General features: G+C 42.1%; 1 protein-coding gene across 2 annotated transcripts in view; it reads right to left on the minus strand.

Annotated features, from left to right (window-relative positions):
- Positions 1 to 228: 228 nt before the first annotated feature.
- The window catches only part of LOC140187245 (serine/threonine-protein kinase SBK1-like), a 29,502-nt gene continuing 1,991 nt past the window's right edge, over positions 229 to 27,739 (minus strand). Inside the window, exons 2-4 of one of the 2 annotated variants that reach the window (XM_072242362.1) lie at positions 21,867 to 22,097; positions 4,439 to 4,641; positions 229 to 2,510 (exon numbers count right to left, since the gene is read on the minus strand). In XM_072242362.1, coding sequence (XP_072098463.1) covers positions 1,725 to 2,510; positions 4,439 to 4,641; positions 21,867 to 22,035 — 1,158 coding nt within the window. In that variant the 5' untranslated portion in view covers positions 22,036 to 22,097 and the 3' untranslated portion in view covers positions 229 to 1,724. Of the gene's footprint in view, positions 2,511 to 4,438; positions 4,642 to 21,866; positions 22,098 to 27,739 lie in introns of those variants that run through there. The other variant, XM_072242363.1, reaches the window with a different exon arrangement.

The following is a 27,739-nucleotide window of genomic DNA, read 5'->3' on the forward strand; positions in this document are numbered from 1 at the left end:
CTTTTTTTCTATATACAAGGAAGATGTGGAAAGGAAGGGAATCAGCTGGGTGTTGACAACAGGATCTTTGACAAAGGATCAATAAACACAGCAGGAGCCTAACAACTATAAAAATAGTTGGCCCACCTAGACCACACTGACCATCAAATACCCATTTACTGTAATCCAACATCAATCTCAGTTATTTGGCCCACATTCCTATCAACACCCCCCTGCCCCCCCCCCCCCAAGATTCTATCACTCACCTGCACACTCACGTTTTCAAGTGGCATTAACCTACCAACCTGTACTGGAAACCAAATCTCTTGGAGGAAATCCACAAGCTTATTGGGATAGATCCACACAGATGGCACTGGAAGTCAGGGCAGAACCCAGGACATTGGTGTCTTGAGGCAATGCACCTATCGGCTGAACAGCTGTGGTGTTTTAAAGGTTGTAATCTCTAAAACAGTTCAACCCCTCAAGCAGTTGCTGCAGACTACTTCTCTGGGAAACATTGAGAACTAATTGGAATTGGATTGCAAACTGGCCTCCTTTAACACCTCTCCCCCCAACTTCTCCTTAGGCAAGCTCCCAGCAATGCTCCGGAGAAGCTGGTACAGGCTCTGAACTCACACTCAATGTCACCACTACCTAAACTTACCACCTGAGTTCTGCTGATACCAGTGTTAGTTCCATTCAGACCTCACTGTAACAGGCACAGTATGACACAGGAGTGAAACAGACAACAAAATCCACCCCCTTGAGCACACACTGATTCAAAGGATAGACACAGAACATATAACACATCAGAGCAACAGGCTGCATGGTCCAGCTGGTCCATGCCAGGATGAAAAGGGTTAAGAGGTCAGAATGAAAAGTATTTGAGAAGTGATGTTGGTGCCCTTGCTCTTGATCATCAGGGTTTATTCCTTTGCACTGAAACTACCTCATCACTTAACTTACCTAATTCTAGCAATGATCTAAATGTTACCTATTTTTGTTCGATGAAATATTAACTTCATTAGTGTTGTAAGATCAGCTTACTACTGGTTATTAAGTATGATGTTTAGACAGTTATCAGCTCACATGCTACCAGTGCCTGGGAAAGAGAGAGGACAAAAGCTGCTAGGCGCAAAATAAGGTTAACTTGAACTTTTAAAAATCTGAACCAATAAATTAGTGTTTGGAAATGGGAAGTCACAGTCACATTAGTGAAAGGTGATTGTTGGTAAAGATGACTTGTGCAGAGTGTTCACTCCTTTCAGTGAACACTACCAAGCCCTTAGGAAGAAAAGCCATTTGAACAGAAGCAACTGCCACAATCTTGTCAATGCACAGTGCCCTTGACATTTACTCGCGATATTTAATTGAAAAAGTGGATCGTTCTGCAGAAATCGATCTTAATCGGTTGAGATCTTTGCAAAAGTCGTGCCTCGTTTCTTTGGACCCATGAGCCATTTCATCTCCTGATGTTAGTCACTGTGTCTCATGTGTCATCTTCCCTGACCCAAAGACACAAAGCAACTTAGCCACAAATGGTGAGAATCAGCTTAGGGTGAAGGCTTTGAAGATCAATAGTTCAGAGCGAGCCCCATTGGAGTTTGAGCCCCAGTTGACAGCTCACGATGACTCCCAAAGCAACAAACACTTGTTTCCTTCAGTAAGAATAAGTTCGTTACTCTGTAAGACATGTTGTTTGTCACACTTAAAAAGCAACCACGACTCGGACATTTCAATGTCAGCTAGACACAGATCTCAATAGGTGTGGTGACCAGAATCCTGGTGTTGTTGCTCTCCCTTGATGCCCTCTCATAGCTGCTGTTAGATGAGAGGGAGCTGGACGTTGTCACAGACGTGAAACGCGAGGATGGAGTTTCCATGGAGATGCCATTCTTTGCAATGCTGCACACGGGAGACAGACTCTGTTGCTTCATCCTGGCCACCAGGTCTTCCTCCGAGGAAGAGCTCCCATCAGCAATGCTGTTACTGCAATCTGTGTCTAGCATCCACCGATAACTCAGGTACCTGAATATCTCCTTGACTGAGCACCTTCGCTCCGGTTCGATAGGCAGAAGTTTCCGGAACATGCGGAGAGCATCGTCGGTGAACCTCCTCCACTGTGACGGCACATTAGACCCTCTGCGTTTTTGCCATCTCACAAATTCATCGTAGAATGAGTCTGAGAGGAGGGCTTTCTCCCAGGGGAAGTTCCCCGTGAGCATGCAGAAGAGTAGCACCCCGAAAGCCCAGACATCAATGCTGTACTCCACGGAGAAGCCCTCATGCTTGGAGGCATCGCAGAGCTCCGGAGCAGTGTAAGGGATGGTACCACTCACCCGCTTGACAGGAGTACCAGCCCGACGGGTCATTCCAAAATCTGACAGTTTGACCTTGCGGCACTCCTTGTCAAAGATGAGGATGTTCTCGGGCTTGATGTCACGGTGTACCAGCTTCCTACTGTGCAGATAGTCCAGAGCTAAAGCAACTTGGTGCACACAGCGTTTGGCAATTTGTTCAGGGAGACCAACCTTTGAGAGAATAATGAACACATATTGAAACCAGGCTTTATGTTGTGAAGTAAATTTTGACACAAGAACATTGGTTTGCCAGAACACAACATTAGGACTGAGGTGCTTAGAGGGGGACCAGTTTTGTGCAGAAGCAGGGCCTTCAGCCCACTGAGTCTAGACTACTGAACACTCATTCACACTAATCCAAATTACTCCCAGTATTTATCTCCCACATTCTCAACATCTTACACTTCTAAACCCACCCCATTCCCCCCACTCCCATAATTTTACACTCAAATTACAGTGGCCAATTACTGCACAGCTTTGGAATGTCGGCAGAGGCAAACTGGAATACCCAGAGGAAACCCATGCATTCACAGAAAGTGCATACAAACCCCACACAGACAACACCCGAGCTCAAGAATGAACATGGGTCTCTGCTTCTGTGAGCTGGCAACTCATCGAGCTTCACCACTCTACCTCCCAAGAAACAAAAGTAACAGATACATTGCTAAGTTAGGGGATCATGGAGAATCCCTTAAGGGCTTGAAGGAGAATCATAAAGGGTGAAAGATTCTCATAACAGAGAAGGTGTCAATTGAAGGGGGAATATACTCAAGCAAGGACTTTCAGTTGGATCAAAATGAAAATGTATTTGGTTAGAGGTCTTCAGACCCAGGGAGGATAAGAAATTGGGCTCTGGAAAGGGTCCAAAGGAGGTTCACAAGAATTGAAACCTCCCAGATACTGAAAGGCCTGAATAGTGCAGATGTGGAGAGAACGTTTCCATCAGTAGGAAAACCTAGGATCTGAGGTACAGCCTCAGGATAAAATGACGTACCTTTAAAACTGAGATGAGGAGGAATTCTTTTTCTGCCAGAAGACGGTGAATGTGTGGAATTTATTGTCACAGAGAGCTGTAGCGGTTAAGTCATTGGGTGTATTTAAGGTAGATATTTATAGGTTATTGAATGGTTTAAGGGTTATGGGGAGAAGAAAGTAAAATGGGTTTAAAATAAAATCAGTCATCATTGAATGGTGGAGCAGACCTGATAGGTCAAATGGCCTAATTCTGTTTCTATATCTTATGGTCTGTGTTGGCACGTGGCCAAGTGGTTAAGGCATTCGTCTAGTGATTTGAAGGTTGCTAGTTCGAGCCTTGGCTGAGGCAGCATGTTGTGTCCTTGAGCAAGGCACTTAACCACACATTGCTCTGCGACGACACCAGTGCCAAGCTGTGTGGGTCCTAATGCCCTTCCCTTGGACAACATCGGTGGTGTTAGAGAGAGGAGACTTGCAGCATGGGCAACTGCTTGTCTTCCATACAACCTTGCCCAGGCCTGTGCCCTAGAAACCTTCCAAGGTACAAATCCATGGTCTCATGAAACTAATGGATATCTATAAAAAAAATCTTATGGTCTAAGTTTGAAATTAAGAAAGAGATGACTTTATAGCCAGGGAGATAGGACTGTTGATTTGACTGAAAGGAATTGGCAACAATTGAGCAAATTACAAAACTTTAAACATAACAAAAAAAAACTTTGATATATATCCACTTCCTCTCAATTTAATGAGCATCAATTTTAATTTTAACTAATTTTTGGCCTTTGTCTCAACGTAACTTTATTGAAGGTAATATCAAACACCTAAGTTTAAATTATCTTCTGCACTCTGGCCCCCATGTGCTAATCAATCACAGAAGTGCAGAGTTGCCTAGGCATGAAGTAAACCTTACAACAAAATAGCAATTAGGATAGATTAACCTCGACCTCCCACCCAATTCCCTCTACAAAAGTCTGCTGCCTGTACCTGTAACTGGCGAGGCGGAGGTTAGAAATTATTGTGTCTTATGCGAGGGAGGATAGTGGGATAGTAGCAAATCTCTCAAATAACTGAAGGACATTACAGATAAGAAGGTCAAACACAACACAAAATGGGTTGTGTACCTGAGGCGGAATGATGTCAAACAGATCTCCTGCTGTAGCATATTCCTGGGCAAATACATAATACTCATCGGTTTCAAAGGCGATACCAAACATGTCAATGATGAAAGGTGAGGCTGACAGATAAAGGGAGATGCTGTACTCTCTGAGGAAACTCTTCAGTTTGGTTGTCTTCTTCCTCAGGAACTTCAAAGCCATTTTTGTATCTGGAGCAAGGAAAAAAATACTTTTATCCATCATTCACATAAGACCTGGGGTTCTCAGCCTAATTACAATTTTTTCTCAATACTTTTTAAGATTTTTATGCTCCATTGGTGATTGAGGGGGTTAAATATGGGTCCAACTATGGAGTAACTAATGGTGTTATAGAAGTCTGTCACAGAAAAGTCAAAAAGACATTTGCAGCTTAGATCAGGTGAAGAGCAGGTTGTGGGCTATGTCAGCACTAAACAACCACCAGAAATCATCCTATCCTTAATGGACTGTCACATCTGAAGTACTGCTGCAAGATTTTCAATACAATAGGGGTATTTTGCACTGTGGTATACTGCAAACACAAAAGAATGCTAAAAGAGAGAAGAAAGAGCATTGATTTCTCTGACTTCCAGTAATTTCTGACTCCCCTTTCCTTCTCTCTTTTCCCATTCCTCATTACCCTCTCATCCCTCTTCTCCTTATCTGCCAATTACCTCCCTCTGGTTCCTTTCCTTTCTTCCATGGTCCACTATTAGGTTTCTCTGTCTTCAAACTATTTACCTCATCCACTTATCCCCTCTCAGCTTCTTACTTCATTCCCTTCCTCTTCACCTGGTCTGCCTGCTTGTACTCCTTCCCCTCCTCCCACCTTCTGCCCCTTTCCTTTCAGTTCCAACAAAGGGTTTGATGAATGCAGGTATATTGCATTAACCGTATAACAATTACAGCATGGAAACAGGCCACCTTGGCCCTCCTAGTCCGTATCGAACTCTTACTCTCACCTAGTTCCACCAACATGCACTCAGCCCATAACCCTCCATTCCTTTCCTGTCCATATAGCTGTCCAATTTAACTTTAAACGCCAACATCGAACCTGCCTCAACCACTTCTGCTGGAAGCTTGTTCCACACAGCATTGTTCTAATACAACACCCAAAGCTTCCAACCGATGGTTTTAAAGGAGGTGGTGCAAAAGTAGTGGACACATTGGTTGAAATTTTCAGAAATGACTAAATTCAATGGAGGCACTGAAAGATTGGATCTTCCTTGTTCAAAAAAGACACAAGGCAGAGAACTGTAAGCCAGTTAGTTTTAACACCTATTGAAGGCAAAATGCTAGAGCCAAATAATCAAAGAAAAAATGGCAATTTCAGAAGGCTGAAAGCAGGTTGAAACTCTCTGGTCCAATATCCTGTGGTCTAGCAACTCACACCCCCTGGCATGCGTTGAATATGTAGTACAGTTCAGTAACAACTAATTTTAACTGAGATCAAAATTTAATTAAAATCTGTACAAATCAGTATCCAATGTATCTACCAGTGCAACTCTTGCAACTGACATGTATCAGAACTCTCCAGTTCTGATTTCCCACAGTGGTCCCATCATACTTACAAAGAAACATAAAAAATAGGTGCAGGAGTAGGCCATTCGGCCCTTCAAGCCTGCACCGCCATTCAGTGTGATCATGGCTGATCATCCAACTCAGAACCCTGTACCAGCCTTCCCTCCATACCCCCTGATCCCTTTAGCCACAAGGCCCATATCCAACTCCCTCTTAAATATAGCCAATGAACTGGCCTCAACTGTTTTCCCGTTGCAGGGAATTCCACAGATTCACCACTCAGACAGATCTCCTGCTGAGGAAGGTGATTGGGGCTATTTCTGAGTTCCAGCACTGGTCAGGTCCCAAGGGTGCCAGACTACAGAGTTTCAACTTGTATAATCAAATCAGAGCAAGATTGTTTTGTGAAAGGTTTGTCAGAGAGAGTTGATAAAGAGTAACCTGTAGATGTAGAGTATTTAGATTTCAAAAAGGAATTTGACAAAATGCCACACAGAAACTAAGAGCCTAGGATGTTAGACGATGTGTATTGACATACAAACATTGTAGATTGAAAACTAGCTATCACATAGGAAACAGAGTTTGAATAAATAGGCCTTTTCAGGCTGGGGGATGAGTTAAGGATCCCAAGAAGTGATTCTTGGTTCTCAGTTGCTTACTGTTTACATTAATGACCTGGAAAAGGGAACAAAATGCAAGGCTTCCAAGTTTGCCAGTGATGTAATAGGTGGACTGACATATTGCAACTCTCCACATAATGATTCTGCAATAACATATAGAGAGACTGAGTTAGAGTTTAACATGGGGAAGTGTGAAGTCATGCATTTTGACAAGTGGAATCAAAAGTCAGATTATTACCTAAATGGAAAGATGCTACAAATAATTACAGAGGGATCCTGTGTCTAGTATATGTATCAGTAAAGTTAGCAGGCAAGTTTAACAAGTCATAAGGCAGCCAAGTGGCATATTGGACTTCATTGTGAAGGTGCTGAAGTTTTAAAAATTGGGAGTAATAATTGGTGAGTGATACCAGAAATAAGGGAAGAATTTAGGCCCCCTTACCTACGAAAGAATATCGTGGTATCATGAAAGCCTAAAGGAGATTCAGCAGGTTAATGGGTTATCCTACTGGTAAACAAATTTCTTGGAGTTTAGAAGAATGAGGGGTGACCTTAATCAAACTGATAAGATCCTAAGAAGCCTTGATAGAGGCAAATGTTGAAATGTTTCCACTTTAGTTATAGAGTAAAAGGCCTTTCAGTAAAAATGAGGCACATAGAAAATTCTTCTTTGGAATTAACTAGTGGAGAAATACCTGAGTTGATGACAGATAGCTATTTGAAAGACTGAGGAATCGAGGGTTATGGGAAGCTGGGATAGAGGGAAGCTGAAGGCAGCATTGATCAGCCATGATCACATTGAATGGTGATACCAAAGGGGTAAATTGATTTGCCTCAATCAGGGAGTTGCCTCCCTGATTATTTAATGGGATTGGTGCAAATGATTCCAAAGATGTCTGCAATTCTGTGTATCCACTGCTTGCTGAAGCAGCTCCCTGGGTCACAGGTCTTCCACTCAAATCTACTTAAAATTTTGATCCTATCAACTGTGTCTTGTTGCAGAAGATCTCTGCTGGAAATAACTGAGGTTGTTAGTATTCAATTAAAATGTCAGTAATGTTCTAAATGCAAACATGGACTATTGCTTCTCTCCCTAGCTCAAATCCTCTTTGTCTTAAGGTCTGTCTCAGAATCAATGGAGATTGATGGATCAGTTCCCTTCCACCACAAGTCTGCAGGCTTAACATTAACGTCCTTACAAACAACACATGTTTGTACAGAGCTTTTAATATGAGCAGATATTTCAATGTGCTTCAAATGAGTCAATTCAAACCAAAACTAGCATTGAGCAAAAGAAGGGGGCATTGGCATGGCTGACAAAAGAGCAGCTTTAAGGAAGAAGAGCAGCTGGAAGAAATTCCACAGTTCACTACCTACACAACTGGAAGCCTTGCCATTAATAGTGGAGCAATAGAAATGGGGTGTAGGAGAGGCCAAAGTCACAGGATCTGGGAAAGCTATTGAAGGATAAGGCAGGCTGAGAATCTGGAGCGGGGAGTGGAGAGATGTGAACAACAGAACAAGAAGAATACCAAAAAAATAATGGAGCAGATCCAACACGGTCCCCAGAAAGAACAGCATCAAAACTGCATTCTGTGCTCTTCTTGGTGGTAAGCAATTTCAGTATTCAAAGGAAGTACTGAGAACGGACTCTAGGGCAAGCAGAGATCTGAATACTGCAGTACTGCTTCCTACCCCTTGAGGGAGCTCAGAGACTACATCATTCCTTAGGAGGAAACAAACCTTTGATGAACCCTGAGCTCAGCTTGTGGTATAGATGTGCTCCCACTCAGTGGGGGGAGGGGGAGGGCAGGAGTAAATAACAATGGAGTGGAAGCATGGTTTCAGGCTGCTTTTCAAATTAGGGTCACCACCCTGAATCTCCAGCAATCAAAAATTAACCCTTAGGACTTTCTAATAAATGTTCTCAGGAGTAACATCACAGAAAGTATCAAATTATTCTTCCTCATTCTTATTGATAATTAACAAAATTAAAGTTTCAAAATATTTCAGATGGAATGACAACCTGTTTAACTGGCTAGGCAGTTTGGAAATGGAAGGTTCCTGTCCAAAAACTCGGTCACACTCCCCAATCAGCAAATAGTCTACACCTTTATTCCTTCTACTAAAGTGCATGACCATAAACTTCCCTATAGTGCATTCCATCTGGTACTTCTTTACCCATTCTCGTAATGTATCTAAGCCCTTCTGCAGACTCCCTCTTTCTCAACACTATTTGCCTCCTTCAGATATCTTTGTATTGTCTGCAAACTTGGCCAAAAAGCCCTCAATTCTGTCATCCAAATCATTGACATACAATGTGAAAAGTAGCCATCACAAAGGCATTTGCGGCATTGATTGTGTGGATAGTCAGGGGCTTTTTCCCAGAGCTGAAATGGCTAGCACGAAAGGGCAGAGTTTTTTAAATTAATTTATTTATGAGTTTCTACAATATAACAGGAGAAAACCCACCAGCAAAAAAGAGATTTATACAGTGCAAAACAAACATGACTAATATGCAATTCATAATAATAAAGAAAAAGCACCCAAAATAAAATCATATAAAGTTAGTATCCTCTGAGAGGGCATAGTTTTAAGGTGCTTGGAAGTAGGTACAGAGGAGATGTCAGGGGCAAGTTTTTTTACGCAGAGAGTGGTGAGTGTGTGGAATGGGCTGCCGGCGGCGGTGGTGGAGGCGGAAAGATAGGGTCTTTTAAGAGACTCCTGGACAGGTATATAGAGCTTAGAAAAGTAGAGGGCTATGGGTAAGTCCAGGTAGTTCTAAGGTAAGGGCATGTTCTGCACAGTTTTGTGGGCTGAAAGGCATGTATTGTGCTGTAGGTTTTCTATGTTTCTAATGCTGAGTATTCCCACCGTTCTCTGTTTTGTTTTCAGTACAATTCCTTTTTGGGTTCCCATCACAGAAACCTTTTTTGGTTTTTATACTTCTGGCTGATCCCTACAATCCTCTGCTGCGCAACCTTACCACTTTGTGATATTGGTGTCACTCTCCACAAGGCCAGGGCTCAAACTCTCCAATATTCTAACTCCCTTAACCTTCCAGACTACCAAGGACCACATCATCAAGAAATCTTGGTGGTAGCAATGAGGGGCAGAAGACCAGTTCCTAAAGCAATGAAGTGCAAGTGATGTCTTGGGTACATAACAGAGAATGAGAGTGGAGATGCTTAGAATGAGATCAAGAAGACAACAGCCCCATGAGAAGGAAAAGGACTCATACATTGTTGACAAATTCAAGATCAATTTGAAGTTATGGAGCCATATATTTATACAACATGTAAACAGGCCCTTTGGTCCAACAGTCCATGCCAACCAAGATGCCCATCCAAGCTATTTCCATTTGCCAGCACATGGCCCATAACCTTCTAAACTATGTTCAGGTCCAATATAGGGGCTTTGCTATTGCTTGCTTGGTGGGCGTGAGCATTGATGCTTCCTGCTGGAAAAGGCAGGAGGAGAGGGAGGATTGATGCTTTGCTGCTGCTTGTATGTGGGAAGGGCTTTGGGTTTTACCATTTTTTTCTATCATTTATTCTTTGGGGGTTTCTTCTGTTTTGTGGATGCCTGTGAGGAGTAAGTATTTCAGGTTGTATACTGTATATATTCTTTGATATTAACTTGAACTATTAAAAGTTGATATTGTACCTTACAGGGGAGTTACAAAATTACTTCAACAGAGCGTCATCAGAAACTGGCAAGTTAGATGTATGTAACCTGGGCTCAGAAAAGCTGACTAGTGTCAGTATAATTACTCCAAAAAATATGTGGCGGCCTTGCAAATTAAACACAGACGACTTTCTGTGTCTAACGGATCAGTGGATTCAGTCCAGCTTAGTTAATGATTCAAGATTTGACATTTTGAACAATTAGGCAAGATTACCAAATTGAAGGAAATGGCCTCTTAAAAAATACAAAGGAATTTCCGCCAGTTCAGAAAGTTAATCTAAACTCTGAATACCAGCTGGCAGTGGGGGCTCCATTGTATAAGCAAGAGAGATGGGGAGGGTTGGTCTGTGTGTGAAGCCCACTGCAGTAAGAATCACAAGGATTTTGGCTCAAGGCAGCAAGGTGTGCCAGATGTAGAATGCAAGGGCACATGGGCAGAACGCCCCTGGATATAGGGCTAACCTGTGCAGAACATGCAGTGGAGCTCTGTCTCAGTGGGAGAGAGGAACAACTGCAGTCATAGAGCAGTACCACACAGAAGCAGATCCTTCAACTCATCTAGTCCATGCTAGCTGGTCTTCTGCCTAGTCCCATCTACGTGTACTCTACCTGCAACCAGTACTCCATAGTTCTCCATACCCTTTTCATCCATGTATATATCAAAACTTCTCTTAAATGTTATAATGAACTTGCATCTACCACCTCTGCTGGCAGTTTGTTTCACATATTCATCACCCTCTGAAAGACAAGGTTCCTCCTCAACTTCCCTTTAAACATCATAAAAAATGTGGAAATAAGGTTTGTATAACATTGAAGAAGATCAGCAACATGAAGAGACTATTTTAAAGTGAGAAGAAGGAATAATAATTTAAATATCTATCAGAATGATCACACAGCCCCTGATTGCTTTACTATCAGGAGGATTATACATGACAAAGTTCAGGAAGATACCATGAACAAGAAGCAGAGTGAAGTTAAGAAGGTATGTCACCCTTGTAAGCATTAGGCAAATAACAAGTGTGCCTTTTGATCAACAAAAGGCAAGGCTCATCCATGATGGTGCTGGACTATGGCAACAGTTCAACAGGTCTAGAAAGCAAACTGTTTGAGAATATTGAAAGTGGATTGTAGAGTTGTACTCATCCTAAACACATAAAGCTCCTGCAATAACATAGAGATGTTGAGGGATACCTACACAAGCATCAAGTGCATAAAACTGAATGTGCCAGTCTAATCTGCTGTGTGCATAGCCCAGTACATGTTTCAACACTCAAGTAGAAGAATTAAGCATTGTGAGGGCCATGGGGCATCAGTGACAGTAATGGAGTTTCAAGGTAGTGGTAGATAAGACTGCTCAACTCTGCAGAAATTACAAAGTGGCTCCTAACACAGTAGGTGATCAATACTTCATTGCCCACATTTCGAGCATAATATGCCCATGTTAGCGGTCTCTGCTAATGAAGGGTTTCGGCCTGAAACGCCGACTGTACTTCTTCCTATAGATGCTGCCTGGACTGCTGCGTTCCACCAGCATTTTGTGTGTGTTACGCCCACCTTAATGTCATTGAAGAGAATCAATGTTACTTGACAAGTGACACATATCAATGTCCCATTTGGGATGAAGGTATCGCAAAATGTTCTCAGTAACAAAGGATAAGTTGTTGCAAAGGGTCCAGTGTTGTTGAGAATAACATGAAGAAGAAAGCCTTCAAGAGCGTGATGCCATCTTTTAAACACTCCCTTGCTATAATACCAAGCATTTGAAAAAATAATTTCTCATAAAAGAAACTAATTTCTTTTGGTTTGTGATCAGATGAGAGGCTCACTTTCGGGAACTCTATGGTTCATGTTCTGAGTAGTATTGGTTTACTTTTTTATTGTTTGCACCAGTTGCTCTTTTATCACACATTGTATGTTTGTCAGTCTTTGCTGTGTGGGGTTTCTTGTGGATCATATTGAGTTTCTTTGTTTTGTGGATGCCTGTAAGGTGTATATGGTATACATATTTTAATAAAACACTTACTTTGAATTTTTGAATCTTGAGAAGCATTGTGGAAGGTCAATAGAACATGTACTAGCTTACAACACTTTTGTGAAAACTACAGTACATGTGTAGAAACCAGGGACTCAGTTAAAAGAGGGAAGGTCATGTATTTTTCTGTTTAGCAATACAGTGCGAAGTAGGCCCTTCAGCCCTTCAAGACATGCTGCCCCAGGAACCCCACAACCTCAATTAACCCAGGCACTACTAATCTGTGAATCAGAGTTGGCAACCCCACTCTGAGACAGTTGTATGGATGAGAAGTTCAATAAAGAGGAACAAGCAGCATTAGAAATTCTGATGTAAGGTTAATGAAATTAAACTGGATTTGCATTGGGTGAAATATTGGTTTTGACTTCTGCTTTCTTCATATTCTCTATAATGCAAGCATCCCTTAACCCTACAAAAGCTAAATCAACTCTGATGTAATGGAATTGTTTGAGTAGAAGTTAAGGTCTAATTTCTCCATAGTGACTAAAGCTTTGCTCTATCAAAATTGAATCAATTTTTGTCCTTAAATTAAACCAGGAAATGCTGGACTCAAGTGCATTCAGCGTCTGTGTAAGAGGAAACAGAGTTAAGGTTTTAAGGTAAAGACCCTTCATTGGTGCTCAAAGCTGAAACATTAACATTTTTTGTTTTCATACGTACTGACTGACTGGTTTGAGTATTTCCACTAACTGTTCTTTTTATTTCAGATTTCCAGTATCTTCAAGATTTTTGATGGAAATTATTCCTTATGGAAATTTGGAATTTATTTCACCAACCTTCCAAGCAGTGCATTCCACATTCGTGCAACTTGCTGAATTGCTTTCAAATTATTTTCTTGTTTGTCTCCTGAATTCTATCTACTCAATATACCTTTGGATGGCTCCCTCAGTTTTGGAAATCCTACCAATAGAAACTAAATATCCTGGGTGTGGCTGCCACTAGCTACTTTTCAGTTATAGAAACAGAACTTAATGCTGGCTGAGTCACTTGTTGGTGGCACAGGGCCAGATTGGTTAAGTATAGCCTACACCCATTCCCCAAAGAATTTTAGGAAATCAATTGGTTTATTATATTAATATTACAGTTTCATAACAGCACACATATCTGAAATACCAGAGTTAAACTCACATTTTTGGATCAGTTTGGGTCTTGTAGGATGAACACAACTGATAGAGGTCAATTGGGCATCATCTGGCAGCAAGGGGTGGTCTCAGGGGCACCATATTTCAGGTGCCACCTCCTCACTTTCAATGTACCAACACAGCCTTTGTTGACAATTAAGGCCTTAAACTTTCATGGTATCAGTGATTCCTGCCCTCTGATGTTTCTAACACTGACTAACTACAGGGAGCACCTTAATGCTCTGGATTGATATCTCTAGAGATTCCTCCAAATCTTTTAGCAAGAAAAGCAAACCAATATCACTCTCCTCCCTTCCAGGACCAACATGCCCTGGACTGAATCCCTAATTACACTCAGTCAGCTCTTTAGGCAGGCCACATCACTCATACATCTGACACCAGACACCGTAATTTGGGCTCCATCTTGGGAAGAAATTATCTGGCAGAGAGAGGAAGATCAATTCCGCTCTGCTGTTGAGTATGGGGGATTGCTGGGATCTCAAGGCCAGGTTGGAGGCGGAACTTTTGGGATGGAGCTGACAACCTCAAGTCAGTGAAACTCTCAAAGTCCAACATAAATGGCATAAGGAGTGGAGAACCTCTTGATCTACCACTGACTTGCTCTGTCAGGTAGCTCCTGCCACACTGTTGGAGGACTGTGGCTCCCACCTTGGCCTCACTGGCAGATCTTGGAACTGAAAATGGAGAGTGCAAGTGACACAGCTCCAATCTCCAAGGACTGTGTACAACTGGTTAGTAATAACCAAGGACTGTGTACAACTGGTTAATAATAACCACAAACAAGAGAAGATCTGCAGATGCTGGAAATCCGAGCAACACACACAAAATGCTGAAGGAACTCTGCAGATCAGGCAGCATCTATGGAAAAGAGTACTGTACTCTTTTCCGTAGATCTGTGTGTTGGTTAGAAATAATATTCACTGAAATGTGTCTGATCTTTAGTGTAGCTACACTAAACCACCAAATCCATATTATACACTACTTCTGTGCAGAGACTGCGGTCCTTTAGCACTGCCACTTTGGAGCAAAGGTTTTCTAGAATTAGGCAAATTGAATGGGGTGGTACAGCGAGAGGGTGTCAGGATACTGGGACTGTTATTTCTCTCTCTTTTGAACAATGTGTGGGCTCAAGAAATGAGCACAAAATCCACGCCACTGAGGGAGCATCAAAGGAGGTGTTCTAACAGTCTGTCATCTCAGGTGGAGGTAATCCATGGCCCAGTTCCTTCCCGCTCTGCTGGTTCACACCCACCTCTCAACTCATCAGCATGGCCTGATCATTCTCATTCTGTTTGAGAGAATGAATTTTGCTGCTGCATTTATTGATCAAACACTTCTTTAGTTGCACAGAGTTGCGAGGTTGTGCTGAGGTGCGAAAGTTATTTCCCATATCAGGCTGAAAAGCACTCCCTGTAGACATTCTACACAGTGTTGAAACACAATGGACAGGCTGAGCCACAGAAACAAATGCTCACATACAATCTCACAACACGCACACATACTCCTGTAGTCTGCTCCTCTGTATTAATAGTCCCATTGTCAAGCTCTGATGTAACTCTCAAATAAATTCCTAAGAAACGCTCAGGATTTAGGGTCACATCTCCACCCAAGGTGTGGCCTCTCAACGTTCTAAATCTGGAACACTTGGGCTGTGTCAAAACATGCCAGCAGCCGATCTTAAACAGGTCGGTGTTGTTACAGCAAGGGATGAAACTGGTGCTGTCTCACCCAGGACAAAGTCAATGCACAACCCTCAAAATAAAGGGGAATAGACAGAATGAGCAGAGCACTCCTGTGGCCATTCCCACCAATAATAAGTACATTCTTTTGGATACGGTTGATGGGGACGACCTACCAGGAACAAGTTGCAGTGGTTGCGTCTCTGGCACTGAGACTGGACCCTCAGCTCAGAAGGGAAGGAGGGAAAAGAGGAGAGCAGTAGTGATAGGGGATTCGATAGTTAGGGGGACAGATAGGAGGTTCTGTGGAAGAGATTGGGATTTCCGGATGGTCTGTTGCCTCCCTGGTGCCAGGTCCATGATATCTCGGATCGAGTTCTCAGTATTTACAAGAGGGAGGGTGAGCAGCCGGATGTCGTGGTCCATGTAGGGACCAATGACGTGGGTAGGAAGAGTGAGGAGGTCCTGAAAGGTGGATTTAGGGAGTTAGGTGCCAAGTTAAAGGACAGGATCTCCAGGATAGCAATCTCAGGATTGTTACCAGTGCCATGTACAGGCGGGTTTAGAAATAGTAAGATAGTGCAGATCAACACGTGGCTGAAGACATGGTGCAGGAGGGAGGGTTTCAGATTTATTGATAATTGGACAGTTTTCCAGGGAAGGTGGGGCCTGTTCCGGTGGGACGGTCTACATCTGAACTGAAGGGGGACAAATATTCTTGCAGGTAGGTTTGCTAGAGAGGCTCGGGTGGATTTAAACTAGATACAAGCGGGGGAGGGGAACCAGAATGTAGGAACAGATGTAGGGAAGAAGGAAGAAAAAGAAAATAGTAAAGTTGTTTGCACCGTTAGAGATAAACAGAGAGAAAGAGGTGGAAAATTTCTTAAATGCATTTATTTTAATGCTAGGAGCATTATAAGAAAGATGGATGAGCTTAAAAGCATGGATTGATACCTGGAAGTATGATATGGTAGCTATTAGTGAAACATGGTTACAGGAGGGGTGTAATTGGCAACTGAATATTCCTGGATTTAATTGCTTCAGGTGTGATAGAACCGGAGGGAGAAGAGGGGAAGGTGTTGCATTGCTTGTCAGAGAAAATATTACAGCGTGCTCAGGCAGGATAGATTAGAGGGCTCATCTAGGGAGGCTATTTGGGTGGAATTGAGGAATGGGAAAAGTGTAGTAGCACTAATAAGGGTGTATTATAGACCACCAAATAGGGAGCGAGAATTGGAGGAGCAAATTTGTAAGGAGATAGCAGATATTTGTAGTAAACACAAGATTGTGATTGTGGGAGATTTTAATTTTCCACACATAGACTGGGAAGCCCATACTGTAAAAGGGCTGGATGGTTTGGAGTTTGTAAAATGTGTGCAGGATAGTTTTTTGCAGCAATACATAGAGGTACCAACTAGAGAAGGGGCAGTGTTGGATCTCCTGTTAGGGAATGAGATAGGAATGAGGTATGTGTTGGGGAGCACTTCGGGTCCAGTGATCACAATTACATTAGTTTCAATATAATTATGGAGAAGGATAGGTCTGGACCCAGGGTTGAGATTTTTAATTGGAGAAAGGCTAACTTTGAGGAGATGCGAAAGGATTTAGAAGGAGTGGATTGGGACAAATTGTTTTATGGGAAGAATGTAATAGAGAAATGATGGTCATTTAAAGGTGAAATTTTGAGAGTACAGAATCTTTATGTTCCTCTTAGGTTTAAAGTTTGAGAGAGCCATGGTTTTCAAGGGATATTGGAAACTTGGTTCAGAAAAAGAGAGATATCTACAATAAATATAGGCAGCATGGAGTAAGTGAGGTGCTCGAGGAATGTAAAGAGTGTAAAAAGAACCTTAAGAAAGAAATTAGAAAAGCTAAAAGAAGATATGAGGTTGCTTTGGCAAATAACGTGAAAATAAACCCCAAGGGTTTCTACCGTTATACCAATAGGAAAAGACTAGTGAGGGATAAAATTGGTCCCTTAGAGAATCAGAGTGGACAGCTATGTGTGGAGCCAAAAGAGATGGGGCAGATTCTGAACAATTTCTTTTCTTTGGTATTCACTAAGGAGAAGGATATTGAATTGTGTAGGATAAGGGAAACAGGTAGGGAAGTTATGGAAACTATGATGATTAAAAAAGAGGAAGTACTGGAGATTTTAAGGAATATAAAACTGGACAAGTCTCCGGGTCCTGACAGGATATTCCCCAGGACCTTGAGGGAAGTTAGTGTGGAAATAGCAGGGGCTCTGACAGAAATATTTCAAAAGTCATTAGAAACGGGGATGGTGCCGGAGGATTGGCGTATTGCTCATGTTGTTCCATTGTTTAAAAAGGATTCTAAGAGTAAACCAAGCAATTATCGACCTGTGAGTTTGACGTCAGTGGTGGGTAAATTGATGGAAGGTGTTCTTAGAGATGGTATATATAATTATCTGGATAGACAGGGTCTGATTAGGAACAGTCAACTTGGATTTGTGCGTGGAAGGTCATGTTTGACAAATCTTATTGAATTTTTTGAAGAGGTTACTGGGAAAGTTGACGAGGGTAAAGCGGTGGATGTTGTCTATATGGACTTCAGTAAGGCCTTTGACAAGGTTCCACACGGAAGGTTGGTTAGGAAGGTTCAATCATTAGGTATTAGGTATTAGATATTGAAGTAGTAAAATGGATTCAGCAATGGCTGGATGGGAGACGCCAGAGAGTGGTGGTGGATAACTGTTTGTCAGATTGGAGGCCGGTGACTAGTGGTGTGCCTCAGGGATCTGTACTGGGTCCAATGTTGTTTGTCATATACACTAATGATCGGATGATGGGGTGGTAAATTGGATTAGTAAGTATGCAGATGATACTAAGATAGGTGGAGTTGTGGATAATGAAGTAGGTATTCAAAGCTTGCACAGTGATTTAGGCCCGTTAGAAGAGTGGGCTGAAAGATGGCAGATGGAGTTTAATGCTGATAAACATGAGGTACTACATTTTGGTAGGACTAATCAAAATAGGACATACATGGTAAATGGTAGGGCATTGAAGAATGCTGTAAAACAGAGGGATCTAGGAATAATGGTGCATATGGATATCTCATGTGGATAGGGTGGTGAAGAAAGCTTTTGGTATGCAGACCTTTATAAATCAGAGCATTGAGTATAGGAGTTGAGATGTAATGTTGAAATTGTACAAGGCATTGGTGAGGCCAAATTTGGAGTATTGTGTACAGTTTTGGTCACCGAATTATAGGAAAGATGTCAACAAAATAGAGAAAGTACAGAGAAGATTTACTAGCATGCTACCTGGGTTTCATCACCTAAGTTACAGAGAAAGGTTGAATAAGTTGGGTCTTTATTCTTTGGAACGTAGAAGGTTGAGGGGGTACTTGATAGAGGTGTTTAAAATTATGAGGGGGATAGATAGAGTTGACGTGGATAGGCTTTTTCCATTGAGAGTGGGGGAGATTTAAACAAGAGGACATGAGTTGAGAGTTAAAGGGCAAAAGTTTAGGGGTAACATGAGGGGGAACTTCTCTACTCAGAGAGTGGTAGCTGTGTGGAACGAGCAGAAGTGGTTGAGGCAGGTACGATGTTGTCATTTAAAGTTAAAATGGACAGCTATATGGACAGGAAAGGAATGGAGGGTTATGGGCTGAGTACAGGTCAGTGGGACTAGGTGAGAGTAAGAGTTCGGCACGGACTAGAAGGGCCGAGATGGCCTGTTTCCGTGCTGTAATTGATATATGGTTATATGGTTATAAACAGCTCAACCACTAAAGGCAGAAGATGCTCAAAGATCACCAAAGGTGACATCACCAAACTGGGACATGTTTTACCTTTGTATTAAGGACAGGGTGAAGGGCTTGCTTTTTATACACCAATGCAGCAAAAAATACAGTATCCCCAGTGGTTTACAGCTGATCACAAGTTTTTTAAAGCACCGTAATACTCGACTCAAGAATAGCTTCAGTCCCACAGTTATCAGACTATTGGACGGACACATCTGAAATGGTAAAAGATGAACTCTTGATTTCTCCAATCAACCTCATCATGTACCTTGCATCTTACTGTTTGTAAGTACTGCAGTTTCTCTGTAACTGTAACACTAGATTCTGCATTCTGTTTAGTTTTTCACTGCCTCAGTATACTAAGAGTGGCAGGGTCTACTGTGTGTAGATAGTACATAAACAAACTTTTGACATAAACCAACAGTAAGGCCAATAATTTGTACACAGCAAGGTCCACAAAGTCTTCTAATAATCCATTTCAGGGAGTATTTTTGAAGGATAAATATTGATCCTATCAGTATAGTGATATGAAATACAGGTTTTCCCCGCTATCCGAAAGTACAGCGTTCCTATGTAACCTTTCGTCAGCCGAAATGGCGTATAGCAAAGAAGTAATTACCATTAACTTATATGGGAAAAATTTTTGAGCATTCCCAGACCCAAAAAATAACCTACCAAATCATATCAAATAACACATAAAACCTAAAATAACACTAACATATAGTAAAAGCAGAAATGATATGATAAATACACAACCTACATAAAGTAGAAATAATGTATGTACAGTGTAGTTTCACTTAACCAGAATTGGGAAGACAGCGAGCACACTGGAAGGTTCACGCATTTTTCTATCGTACAGTTCTTTGTAAGCACTCAAATCATCCTGCAAACCTGCTCTAAGCCTACATGCCCTTTCAAAATTAAAGTCATACTTCTCTGCAACCATTACAGCACTGTCAATCGTAGTGAAAATTTCACACAGTTCAAAGCTATGGTGGCCTGGGACACGCTGCCTCTATAACGGCACACTGAACACTATTTTCGCTTTTCGCCAATCTCGCTGCTGGGGGTGCACGCTGCCTCTTTTCTGGCTTGCTGCAAAACAAACACTTTTTTCGTAAAAGCAAAAATCCTCTTCGGATTTCTTTTGGTTAGCGAAAACAGGTACTAATGTAGGTCTTTCGTAAAAGCAAAGTGGCGTAAAGTGATCTTTCAAAAAGCGGGGGATACCTGTAGATGTCTTCACATGAGAGGCTTTATTTAACACCTCACACAAAATTTGACAGCTCTGCTACCATGACATGCTCAGTATAGCATAGGTCTCTGTATTAGGGAACATCAGTTGGGACCTGGCAAACTTTCAACAAACTTCCAGTCAAGATGGCGCCTGCATAAAATGCTCCTTTGGTCAACATCTGGATAGATCATAAAACTATATATTTCACTTCTTTTATGTCTTTTACATTTGTTTTTAATTTTGGATGTGATACTGGAACTTTTGGAGCCTGTGCTTAGCTGTTTGGAGATCATTTGGGTGTTCCAGTGCTCTGCAGTCTCCAAGAGGATTCCAGAAGACAGAGGCAGTATGTGTGAACCTCATGATGAACTGCAGGAAGGGGCATGAGCCCATGTTTGATTCCGTTGCACCGATTAAAGCTTTCATCGTGCACGAATTAAAGTGATGAGGGAGATTGAAACATTGAGGCGAATGTAGAAGGTGAGTGCTAGCTGCCTGCTTTTTGATCACTCTGGTACCAGAGAGGGGAGAGTCTGCCGCTTTGCCTGGAGAATGTTACCCAGGTTCTCTGCTTTTTGGATATGGACTTGAATTATAGACTTTTTTTCAGTCTTATAGTTTTTATATTCTGCATTTTTCACCCAGTCTTTCTCATTTGTTTTCTGAGGGGGGGCAGATTTGGGAGTTGACGTACATGTTCCATTTTGTTTGTTTTTTTCGTATGGGAGGAGGGATATGCCTGTGCCATTTTTGTTTGAGTTTTGTGTGGGGAGGGAAGATTTGGGGGTTGATGATCGTGCTGTCTTTCTTTTTTTTCTTGGTTTCATGGCTACCCAGAGAAGAAGAATTTCAGAGTTGTATACTTTGATAATAAATGAACCTTTGAACCTTTAATGACAAAGACCTTGAAGGCACTGAAATTTGTTCCTGACCTTGTAATGAGAGCCTGTGCCACAACAGGTTCACCTGAACCGTTACCAAACCTAACACTAGAGCTGGAATCAGGAGCAGGTGTCCCACCATCCAGTCATAGAGGCTGTAGCTATACCTACACATTATGTCATGGGTTTGTTGTAATGCAGCACAGAAACAGGCCCTTCAGCTTAACTCGCCTGTACTGACATGGCTTTTCATATGAAAAGCATCTGATGGCTCTGCACCTGTATTCACTGGATTTCAGAAGAATGAGGGATGACATACTTGGAACCTACTGAATGATGAAAGGCCTTGATTGAGTGGAGGATGTTTCCTATGGTGGGAGAATCTAAAACCAGAGGACACAGCCTCAGAATAGAAGGACATCATTTTAGAAGATGATGAAGAACTTTCTTAGCTAGAGAGTGATAATTCTGTGGAATTCATTGCCACAGGCAGCTGTGCAGGCCAAGTCTTTATGTATATTTAAGGCAGAGGTTGATAGATATGGGGAAAAGGCAGGAGACTGGGGCTGAGGGGGAAATGGATCAGCCATGATGAAATAGCAGTGCAACCTCGATGGGCCAATGGCCTAATTCTGCTCCTATATCTTACGGTGTCATAAATGAAGGTGAGCAGATTAAGGTTAGAGCATGGAGCATTCAAAATGATTGGTGATTTGTGGAGAAGATACCAGAGATTTTGGAGGATTGTGATTCAGCTCTGATGCTAGAGCTTGGTGCATAGAAGTAGTTGCAGTATGAGTACAAGCTTCTGTTTACAGTGAAGAAGCAGCTACAATTATTACATACCTCTAACCTTATGGATGACCAGGTCCACCTTGCCATAGGTTCCTTTTCCCAGCTCTCTAATCACCTCATAGTACTTATTCACCTCCAGCCGTTCCAGGTTCTGAGCTGTGAGCAACTGGAGCTCCTCCAGAACATCGCTCGTTCCTCGGGTCATCAGTGAAGAATTCATGGCCGCAGAAGGGCAAAAACTGTAACAAGATCAGCTCTGGCACTACTCTCAGATCCTTTGCCCTATAGGGAGATGAAACAGTAAGTTCTCATCATTATCTCAAGGTTAAATTCAGAAACTTCATTTAAGCCAGAACAGAAGATCTAATCAACAACCCAAGCAGTGCTGTTCTCACATCATGGTGCTTCTCCCACATCAGACTTCTCAGAAGATGTGCTATCACTCATGCTTTATCATTATATTGTTCTGGTACATTTTATACAGAATTGAAGTACGTTGGTAAAACACAGCAGCACACAAAGTGAATGCCAAATAATGTTTGATCAGCCAATCATGGTGATATCTGCCTTCAATGTATGGTCCATCTCATAAAGTACTTCCATGGTCTGTTAGTCAAATAATCCCTGTCCCTTAGTCCCATTGATACATGAACAAACAATTCTGGAAGAACCTAGACAGTCAAACAGCATCTGTTGGAAAAGAAACCACTTTGCATTTCAGGTCAGAAACCTGAATCAAAACGTTGACCAGTTTCTTTTGGCTGAGTGTTTTCAATGTTTTCTGTTTTGGTTGCAGATTCCAACATTTACCATTTTATTTGTTTTCCATCACAGCTTACATGTCAGGAATATCCGATCATTAACGACAGGCAAGTCTAATGGCATCTGCCCCATAGCACCCCGATAATCAATCACAGTAAAATCTGGCCAATATGTCAAAATATTGTCAAACACAATGGCATCTGTCCAGTGCATCTGGCCCATCTGCCCTGAGTATTTGTTCCACTGATCCACAATTCTCTGCTAATCAAAGCTATAGTTTAAAAGAAGAAGCCTTCCATGACAGCTTAGGCAGGATTGAAATGCTATTGGTTCTTCAGTGTGCTTGAAGTAGTTTCTTGCAAATGAAGTGTTGTAATCAAGGCCACCCTGCCACAAACACACACAGCAAATTCTTACTAACAGGGATGAGATACGAAACAGATAATGTGTGTTAGTAATGTTGGCTGTAGGAGAAATAGGTTTAGAATACTTAGAAATAACTTTATAGCTCCTCTACAAGATAGGACTTGGGATTTTGTTTTACATTCACCTGACAGACATATATTTAAAATATCAGAATTGGATTTATTATCACCGAAAATTGACATGGAATTTGTTTTTTGTGGCAGCAGTACAGTGCAAGACAGTAAAAATTACTAAGATACATTAAAAATAAAATACATAAGTTAAGGAATAGTGAGGTAGTCTTCATGGGTTCGTGGACCATTCAGAAAGTTGATGGCGGAGGAGAAGAAGCAATTCCTAAAATGTTGAGTGTGTGTTATCTGGCTCCTGTAACTTCTGATAGTATCAATAAGAAGACATGTCCTGGATTGTGAGGATATTTAATGATGGATGCTGCCTTCTTGAGGCTTTTGAAGACGTCCTCAATGGTGGTGAATATTGTGCTCAGATTGAAGCTGGCTGAGTCTACAACTTTCTGCAGCCACTTGTGATTTAATTCCAGACGGGCACGCAACCAGTCCGTGGTACATGGTACATCTGTACTAATTTGTAACTTACCAAAGACTCCACCAAATTTAAGACAGGGCCTTCCAAGTTTATTGTTCTGTAAAAATGCATTGCAATGACATGCAAAGTTTTGGTGCTCAAGTCCATGGGGAGTGACATGAACCTGTAAACTTTCTAAATGGAGGAATGTTGAGAGTGCTACCAACTGTCGGACATGATCTTCATAATGTAACTGGACCATAAACGACGGAATTTTCATTTGTATAGTGCCTTATACCATCCAAGGGAAGCTCAAATTAGCTTATGGAGACTGAAGCCTAATGATATGTCATCTGTAAATTCCATTCATCACACACTGAGGCACAATGAATAGATAACACTATTTCTTTCAGGGAGCACATCATCATTGATAATTAGATAGACATATATGGACAGCATAGTCATCACTGCACATGACTTTACATATCAGTTTACATATCAACACAGATCAAATTAATTGAAGCAAAAATTTTAAATGCTGAGCAGATCAGGCAGCATCTGTGGAGAGAGGTAATTAATATTCTGGGGTCACTTTGATCAAACTTTACCATTCAGTTATCACACAGAACAAAAGACTATATAGAATATGCCAAGCAGTAGAATGGTAGAGCATTAATTCTAATCAATTCTATCATCTTCACACCTTTTAATTAGCCCAGAGATACATGGGTTTCAGAGGCAGGGTTTTACCTGCTTGATTTGTACTTCTAGGCACTGTACTTTACTGAGTAAAGCTCCATTTTACTTCATTCCCCCTTGTAACTGACCCAAATATCTCACTGAGTAACTGGATCTGATGTGAAAGGACGACCCATTTGAGTTCAAAAGAGTTTTGCCGCTAATGAACTACATTAAGAATGAATTTATGATGCTGTGTAGACAAATCAAGCAATTAACACAGCACACATTTCCTCAAATGGTCAATAAAGGTGTTTAATGATAACACTGGCCGTGAGAATGTTCTCAGCTCTTTAGTGGGATCAATTCATTGGTTTAACATTTCATTGAAACATTCCTACAGAGCAACCTCAGCACTACAGTGGAGCCTGAGCCACGTGCTCAAACTCCAGAGTAGTGGAATTATCATATGTACGAAGGTATAGTGAAAAACACGTCTTCCATACTGTTTATACAAATTAAATCATTATGCTCAGACAGTACAAGGTAAACAATAATAATGCAGAATAAAGCCACGGACACAGAGAAAATGCAGTGCAGATAAACAAAAAAGTGAAAGACAATAATGAGGTAGCTTTTGAGATCAAGAGCCCATCTTATTGCAACAGGGAACCATTTAATAGTCTTCTAACAGCAAGGAAGAAGCTTTCCTTGAGCCCAGTGGTATGTGCTTTCAGACTTCTGTATCTTCTGCTTGATGGGAGAGAGGAAAAAGAGAGAATGTCCTGGGTGGGTAGGGTATTTGGTTATGCTGGCTGCTTTACTGAAGCAGTGGGAAGTGCAGACAGAGTCCATAAAGGGAAGGCTGGTTTCTGTAATGTGATGAACTGTGTCCACAATTCTCTGCAGTTTTTTGTGGTCACAGACAGAGCAGTTGCCATACCAAGCTGTAATCATTCTAAGTTGGCAAGGGTTTACAAGTTCATGCCAAATTTCTTTAGCCTCCTGAAGGAGAGGAATTGATGACATTCTTGGCTATGGCATCAACATGCACCAACTGGAGCAGGTGGTGTTCACCCTTAGGAACTTGAAGCTCTCAACCTCAATATCGTTCCTGTAGACAGGAGCATGTGTACCACTCTTCTTCCTGAAATCAAGAACTATCTCTTTTATTATGTTGATAGAGGGAAATGTTAAACATAAGAAATTCTGAAGATGCTGGAAATACAAAGCAACCAACACAAAATACTGAAGGAATTCAGCAGGTCAGCCAGCATCTATGGAAATTAATAAATAGTTGATGTTTCTGGCCGAGACACTTCCCCAGGACTGGAAAAGAAAGGGGAAGTTTGGGGTGGGGGAAGGAGGATAGTTAGGTGATAGGTGAAGCCAGGTGGAAGGAAATGTAAAGGGCTGTAGAGGAAGAAAGCTGATAGGAGAGGAAAGTGGGCCATTGAAGAATAGGAAGGAAGAAGGGATCCTTTGTGGGGGGGGGAGGATGGTAGGCAGGTGACAAGACTTAAGAGGCTGCAGTGGGGAATAGAAGAAGGGGGGAAGGAGGGAATTTCTTGACTGGAAGGAGAATTCAATACTAATGTCATCAGGTTGGAGGCTACCCAGACATAATATGAGGTGTTGCTCCTGCACTCTGAGGGTGGCCACATTGTGGCACAAATGGAGGCCATGGACCAACATGTCAGAACGGGAATGGGAATCAGAATTAAAATGTTTGGCCACTGGGAAGTTCTGCTTCTGGTGTATGGAGTGGTGGTACTTGCCAAAGTGGTCCCCCAATTTATGATGGGTCTCACCACTGTAGAGGTGGCTGCATCGGGAGCATCGGACACAATAGACAACTCCAGCTGATGCATAGGGGAAAAAAGACAAGATAACCTGGTGTCATGACAAGGGAAATATTGTCATGACAACATGTTACTAAGCTCCCTATTTCCTTCCTGTACTTGCAGTATCAGTAATTGAGATATGCCTTCTATGGTGGTACAAACTTGTGGATGGAATTAGTGCAGAATGTGGCCATGCATTCATGTACAGGAAGTAGAATAACAGGCTGAGGATACAACTTTGTGATGCACCAGTGTTCAGAATAATCTTGGTGGAGGTGTTGCTGCCTATCCTTACTGGCTGTGGTCTGTTGGTCAGAAAGTCAAGGACTCAGTTGCAAAGGCAGGCTCCCATGGTCCAGAGCTGGGCAATGAGTTTCTTTGGAATTATAGTATTGAAGACTGAGCTGTAGCCAATAGACAGATAGTCTGATGTAGTTGTTTTTACTGTCCAGTGATGAGTGTAGGGTCAGGGAGACTGCAGTTAACACCTGCTCTGAACAGATTCTGGAAGCTATTAATGATAGTAGATGTCAGAGCTATTGGGCAGTTGTTGTTAAGGCAAGTTATCTTGGTTTTTCTTGGATATAATGATGATACTGGTCTTCTTAAAGTAGATGGGAACCATAGACTGAATCGGGGAGAGGTTAACAATGTCTGCAAATATCCCTGCAAGCTGATCTGCACAAGATCTAAGGACACTTAATGGCTCAAAGCCATAACATTGAGTCCCAGTTCAACGCGGTGCTACAGAGAAGCAATATATTACCAAAAGGTTCCCCAAGTAGCTTGTTAGAAACTGGTCCACCCCTGTTCCATCAGCCAATGTACTAGGGACCCAGAGAGGTCAATGCAACATTGAAATTGAACTCTATATCTGGAAAAGTCGAGACAGTAACGAGCTTGTTGCAGTTTCCTACCAGCTGTTGAGAGTTGCTGTCATGATGTCCTGGCTAATGTGTGTGCGCTGACTGCTCCCGTTCACTGAGGTGGTTTCAGGGAGCCCACGTTGCCCTTTCATCTGTTGGCGACACCTCCCTTGCCAGCTAACGCTCTCACTTAACTAGATGACGTTTCAATGCAAAGGCAGAGAGCACGTTCCTCGGACACTCTCCATCATGCTTGTTTACAAGCTCTGGTACTTGCAAGGATGAAGGTTCGTAAGCATTCTTACACCCCCTGGAGGTGAAACTCTCCTGTGCACGCCTCTCCGCTCTCCACAAGCATAATAAACGGCGGCAGGCTGGATTTCAGTCAGGAAGGGACCTTGATTTGGCGCTGAGGGCATCAGGTGTATACTTGGATCATTTTAGTTTGAAGAGCTCACAATCGCTCAAACATGACGGAATGTAAAATGCGAGCCAGATTCGGCCCATCTACTAACGAGGGAAGGCTGGAATCATCGTCTCTGCTCCCTTCCCCAGCGTCTCGCTCCCTCCCCCCTTCGTTCCCTCACCTGCATCAATCCACATCCCTCTTATTTTGACTGCTTTCTTCTATCCCTTTCTCTTTCTTCCCGTTTTCCACTTTCGCTTCTCTCTTCTTCACTCCTTGCTTTGAGTGAATCCTTTTCCCCCTATCCGGCTTTCTCTCCGTCTCCATTCATCGCCAATACTGCGTGATCAGCCTGCATGATGCGATTCACGTTGTAATATCATACAGAGTTTCTTTAACACCGCTTTTTGTAAATAA

Source organism: Mobula birostris, chromosome 24, assembly GCF_030028105.1.
Source record: "Mobula birostris isolate sMobBir1 chromosome 24, sMobBir1.hap1, whole genome shotgun sequence".
Classification (NCBI taxonomy): domain Eukaryota; kingdom Metazoa; phylum Chordata; class Chondrichthyes; order Myliobatiformes; family Myliobatidae; genus Mobula; species Mobula birostris.